The sequence below is a fragment of the Chanodichthys erythropterus genome, chromosome 14, assembly GCF_024489055.1.
Source record: "Chanodichthys erythropterus isolate Z2021 chromosome 14, ASM2448905v1, whole genome shotgun sequence".
NCBI lineage: Eukaryota > Metazoa > Chordata > Actinopteri > Cypriniformes > Xenocyprididae > Chanodichthys > Chanodichthys erythropterus.
Window position 1 is genome coordinate 45,015,269 of NC_090234.1, and position 5,623 is coordinate 45,020,891.

The following is a 5,623-nucleotide window of genomic DNA, read 5'->3' on the forward strand; positions in this document are numbered from 1 at the left end:
ATAATAATGAATGGCCTTTCAAGCTTCCGTACTTTAAAAAAAACGCCTATCCCGGCTTCCGTACTTTTTTGGTTGGATCGTTATAAACACCTCTCTCAGATAGAAAACACCCCAAAATTGGGAGACGCCCCTCTTTTGTTCCGCAGAGACCTATACTTGGGATTTTATGGGCCAGTTAGTATTTTCAGCCCATAATGGCGGCTGCGCTACCAGAGCGCCATCTAGTGGCTGTTACCCAAAAAGTATCAGAGTGTCGCCTCTTGGGTTCTATACTTCTATGGCAGGGATGGACAACTCCGGTCCTGGAGGGCCAGTGTCCTGCAGAGTTTATCTCCATCCCTGATAAAAACTCACTTGCCTATAACTTTCTACTAATCCTAAAGACCTTGATTAGCTGGTTCAGGTGTGTTTGATTAGGGTTGGAGCTAAACTCTGCTGGACACTGGTACGGTCTAACCCAGCACAATAAGAAGTTTAGTTGTGTCTTCCCATTGGTTCATTGTGTTGATTGCTTCCAGGTGTTTCTTGTTTTGACATTAGTACTTATACCTCATGTTTCCATATAGTCTCTTGTCAAGCTTTGTTCTCTGTATCTGCTGTTTGGTGAGTCTTATGTTCAAGTTTAGTCAATGGCTTGTCTTTTTCCCCCTCATTTTCAGTATTTTGTACTTGTGTTCACCTTCAGTGGCCTGAATGCTAAAATATAATGGTGTTGAAGTGTAATTGTTCAGTAATAATTTGAGGGATAAAATGAGTTTTGAAATCTTGTTTGATTCAGAACAACTTGACTCCTATTTCTGCATTTGTGAGTCTTTTTGTAAATGCCCTGTGTTCATGTTTCTCCTTAAAAGACTTCAAGGGTTTTCCTTCTGTTCACACATTCAACATGTTGGTGCAAAAGCTAATCTGGATCACATGTAAGTACTGCTTTAGAACCAATTCGACTCATGACTTCAGTTGTTTCAACTTGTTTCTCTTTTTATTTTCAGTGTTGCAATTTCTGTGTCAACATGGTAAGGCAACTGACATGTATAATGTGCACTAAATATGGACTTTCAAGTGTAGAACCACTTTCAAGTAGCTAATTGTACTGTCTTCTCATGTTTAGTATCTGCAGGTGCTTCAAAAGCAAAAATGACAACTACAAAAACAATTGTGACCTGTGAAGGAGAATCTGCGGATCTCAAATGTGGTGAGCAATTCAGTCACTTTAACTTGTTTTTGGCCTTTTTGTTCCTAAATCGGTCAGTATGGAAAAAGGAGAATGGGATTATGATGGCTACTTGAAATTTGTCTCCAACCTCATGGAATGTGCTTAAACTACCACAATTTGTTTTTCTAATCTTTTTTTCTTTTGACGTCAGATGTGGGGATCATAAAGGTTCTTAAAGCCAGTTATGGGCGGACTGATTGCAAAACGTGTGCTAGTGGGAAACCAGCTGATCAGCTCTCAAATACACGCTGTCTCGCACAGTCATCTCTCTCCACAATGTCCGCTAGGTAAGATTAACAATAGCGTGGGGAAATGGTTTCGGTTTCAGTTCATGCATTATTTGACACGAGCAAGATGCATACTGTCTATATTAAAGCTACTTGTTGTCTGTCCCATGAATCAGGTGTGATGGAACAAAGAGCTGTACTGTTTCTGCAGCGAACTCCGTTTTCTCTGATCCTTGTGTTGGGACTTATAAATACCTGAATGTGACTTATGACTGTGTCCAACCAAGTAAGTAACTTCTTCAAATGTTGGAGTAAAATATAACTTTATAATAAAGGCATGGCAAATAATTAAAATACATGAACACTTTAAGGTGACCTTACTAGATGTGTTTAGGGCTGTGCAAAAATCTTATTTTTATTAAATTTGGTCCATTTGATATGGCCTCTCAAAAGCCACAATTTTTTTTTTTTTTTTTGTATTTCCACAAACATTGAACGCATCTGTATGATGTCATACCTTGCATGTCTTCTCACAATTTGTCTCTGCAGGTGCAGACGCAAAAGCGAATACGAAACCGAACACACAAACAACTAAAACAGCGGTGACCTGTGAAGGCGAATCTGCGGGTCTCACATGTGGTGAGTAACTTTAATTTTAAGTTCACTTTTTTTTGTCCTGTTCCCAAATGGGTCCATATAAAAAGGGGAACTGGATCATGACGGTGACTTGAACTTTGTCTCCAACCACATGGAATGTGCTCAAACTACCATAATTCTCTTTAACGTCAGATGTGGGATTCATAAAGGTTCTTAAAGCCAATTATGGGCGGACTGATTGCAAAACGTGTGCAAGTGGGAAACCAGCTGATCAGCTCTCAAATACACGTTGTCTCGCACAGTCTTCTCTCTGCACAATGTCCACTCGGTAAGATTAACCGATGGTAGAAAAGTGATAAAATGGTTTCAGTTCATGCATTATTTGACATGCGTAAGATGCATATAATTGGTCTATATTAAAGCTACTTTTTGTCCATGAATCAGGTGTGATGGAACACAGAGCTGTACTGTTCCTGCAGTGAACTCCGTTTTCTCTGATCCTTGTGTTGGGACTTATAAATACCTGAATGTGACTTATGACTGTGTCAAATCAAGTAAGTTTCATCAAATGTTTGAGCTTAATGTATTTTATTGGCCATGCCTTCATTATAAGATTACAAGAACACATTTCAAGGTGACGTTGGGCTACTACATGTATTCCCTAAGGGCTAGGACAAGGTTTTTTTTCTTCTTGTATTTCAGCAAACTCAAAACGATGTCAGCTTGACGTTAATCTTGGTCTTCTCCACTAAAGGTGGATCAGCTTGTAAATGAGTTCACGTGATAATTCGTCCATTTAGGCTCAATGAGACCTTTAAGATGACCATTAATTGCGAGTATCCAAGTAAACAGTTGGTTATGGCTTGAGCAGTAGAGAAGGAACACGTGTATCATTATTTGATCCGTGCATCCGTTTGAATTGGGACATCGGAATCGATCCCCATAGTACTTATAGCAATAACAGTAAATTATGCTTAGTTGCATAACTAACCCTAAACTAACTGTAACATAGTAAGTACATGTTAATACTTGGTACTTAAAGCTGCAGTCTACCATTTTCCCCCTCTGTCACCATCTGTTTGAAACCCGTGTTTGCAGTCATATGCGGAATTGTTATCGTTGCATTAGGCCTACAAATTGTGCTGCCAATGATTAAATCTAACACTCGCTTAGCTTGGATCACGCCAAACCGTGCAAATTATTGCTGTTATACTTTGTTCTCAAATTGTTAGAGGTGCCCTAGAACCCTTTTTCACAAGATGTAATGGAAGTCTCTAAGGTGTCCCCTGAATGTGTCTGAAGTTTTCAGCTCAAAATACCCAATAGATTTATATTCAACTTAACTGCTTATTTTGGGGCATAATTAGATGCGCTGAATGTCTATTTTTTTTTATTTTTTTTTTTATTGAATTGTACAGACTGCAAGTTTTAAAAACAAACTCTTGTCTCTGTGAATACAGTAAGAAACGATTGTAACTTTAACCACATTTAACAGTACATTAGCAACATGCTAAAGAAGCATTTAGAAAGACAATTTACAAATATCACTAAAAATATCATGTTATCATGGATCATGTCAGTTATTGCTCCATCTGCCATTTTTCGCTATTGTCCTTGCTTGCTTACCTGCATAAAGTCTGTTTCAGCAGAGCACAGCTCTAGATGTTAATACTGGCTTGTCTAATGCCTTGAACATGAGCTGGCATATGCAAAAGTTGGGGGCGTACATAATGATCCCGACTGTTGCATCGCAGGTCTTTTGCAAAAATCAAATTTGCATAAGGAGGAAACCATGGTGTTTGAGACTCTCTGTATATCATTTCCATGTACAGAACTCTAACTATGCCGAGGTAAATTCAACTTTCAATTCTAGGGCATCTCTAATGATAACACAAGCATTGTGTGACCTGTATTTGGTGTGCAGAAGAGTTACCTGTAGACTTCAATTTCTGTAGCCACTCCAGTCAAGTGTTTGCTTTTTGACTACGGGTGAATCTCCAGTTGTCACTGTCATTTGGATCTTTCTGGATTCCAATCCACCATCAAAATGATAAATTTATTTCAGTTGCTGTGAGAACGGGCTATAAATGATCCGCTACAAGCAGCATCCCCTCATGATAAAGCAGACTAGCCTGGACTCCTTTCTGTTTACAGGTGTGACGTAATGACGCAAAGACTAACTGCTGCATGCTTGAATTTCCTGCGGAAATCCACGGGTCGCTCATTAAACATTACAAGCTTATTGTTGTGAATCGAGCTAAGAAGATGGTTTTGAATGCTTTGTATGTACTTGTTCAAATGATTTTTAAACCAATACAAGTTATGGACTGCAGCTTTAAGTACAATGTAACAATGCCACCTTAAAGTGTAACCATCTATATTATTAACCTAGTTAGTATGGGTAGATAACATTTTTCTGACCTTTGTTCTCATTCTCTTCACCCCCTCAAAAAAGAGGAACAATGTAACCGGTGTCAGATGGGGTAAGTTATTTCATTATATATATATATAAATTTTTTTTTCCCTTCTGTTTGCTATGCTGAGATCGTAGTACAACATTGTTTAATCCTTGAGCCTCATGTGTACAATTTCAAGTCCGTCCAGCTACAGTACATGATGGCACATTTGTTTTTAAAGTGATTTAAAAATATCCAGACTGATAACGTCAAGAGTGATGGTTAGCAAACATGTAAAACGGGTCACAATAGTCAAAGTACTGTCATTAACTTCACCTAGAGTCAGTTCAGACATTAGCACGTGCACACTTCAGGTATTTTTGAAACCATATACAAAATGTATCAATTGGACAATGTACTTCAAGTAATGCACAGTATATGGACAGTCTCAGACCTGAAATAATTGGCTTTGTTTGAGTTCTGTAGACAATTTAAACTGATCTTTTTCTAATTCTTTCAGGTGAAATGGTTCACAAGACTTAAGTGCTTCAAATTGTTTTCTCTGATCCATGTGTGGGTGTCCATAAATATCTGGACGTGACCTACAGCTGTAAATAAGTTACTGTCCTGCCACATATCTTGTGTCCTTGTGTCACTTGTTCACAAATGGCAATGGGAAGCAAAATAAAGTGAATTTAAAAAAAAAAAACAACTGGAGTCCAGATCGTTTTTATTCCAAGACTGGTTTGAGCTTGAGTACCACCAAGTTGTTTTACTGTAACTTCATCTCCAGGCACGTGAACAAAAGCTGCCGTCTCATTGGCACATGAGGCAGTAAATTGCGCACGCTTCTCACCGACATCATCCAGGTGTGCACAAGCCTTGAGGCTTTTCAATTTTGGTGTGAAAGGGTCTTTACATTTACCCCCAAATTTTTACTTTTGTTATAAACAAAAACAAGCCCAGCCCATGTGAGGGGAAAAGTAATGTAACGCATTTTAGTTACTTAAGGGATTGATGCAATATTGTAATGCATTACTTTTAAAGGTAACTTTCCCCAACACTAGTGCAAAGACATTTTAGAAATCCAGACCAGTGCTGCGTTCCAATTCGCCTACTTACACTACGCCCTAAAAGTATGTACTCTTTCTGTGAACAAAAAGTACTTTTGAGTGTGTAGTAAAAGAGTA

At 38.4% G+C, this 5,623-nt stretch overlaps 1 protein-coding gene across 1 annotated transcript; it reads left to right on the top strand.

Annotated features, from left to right (window-relative positions):
- Window positions 1-574: 574 nt before the first annotated feature.
- LOC137036301 (L-rhamnose-binding lectin CSL3-like) lies at window positions 575-5,304 on the top strand. The gene is made up of 11 exons (XM_067410399.1): window positions 575-603; window positions 852-917; window positions 990-1,013; window positions 1,109-1,192; window positions 1,365-1,500; window positions 1,617-1,726; window positions 1,990-2,079; window positions 2,230-2,365; window positions 2,482-2,591; window positions 4,493-4,520; window positions 4,954-5,304. Exons 2-11 carry the CDS (start codon window positions 887-889, stop codon window positions 4,955-4,957), a joined length of 753 nt encoding a protein of 250 aa, XP_067266500.1. The 5' UTR covers window positions 575-603; window positions 852-886; the 3' UTR covers window positions 4,958-5,304.
- Window positions 5,305-5,623: the final 319 nt, after the last annotated feature.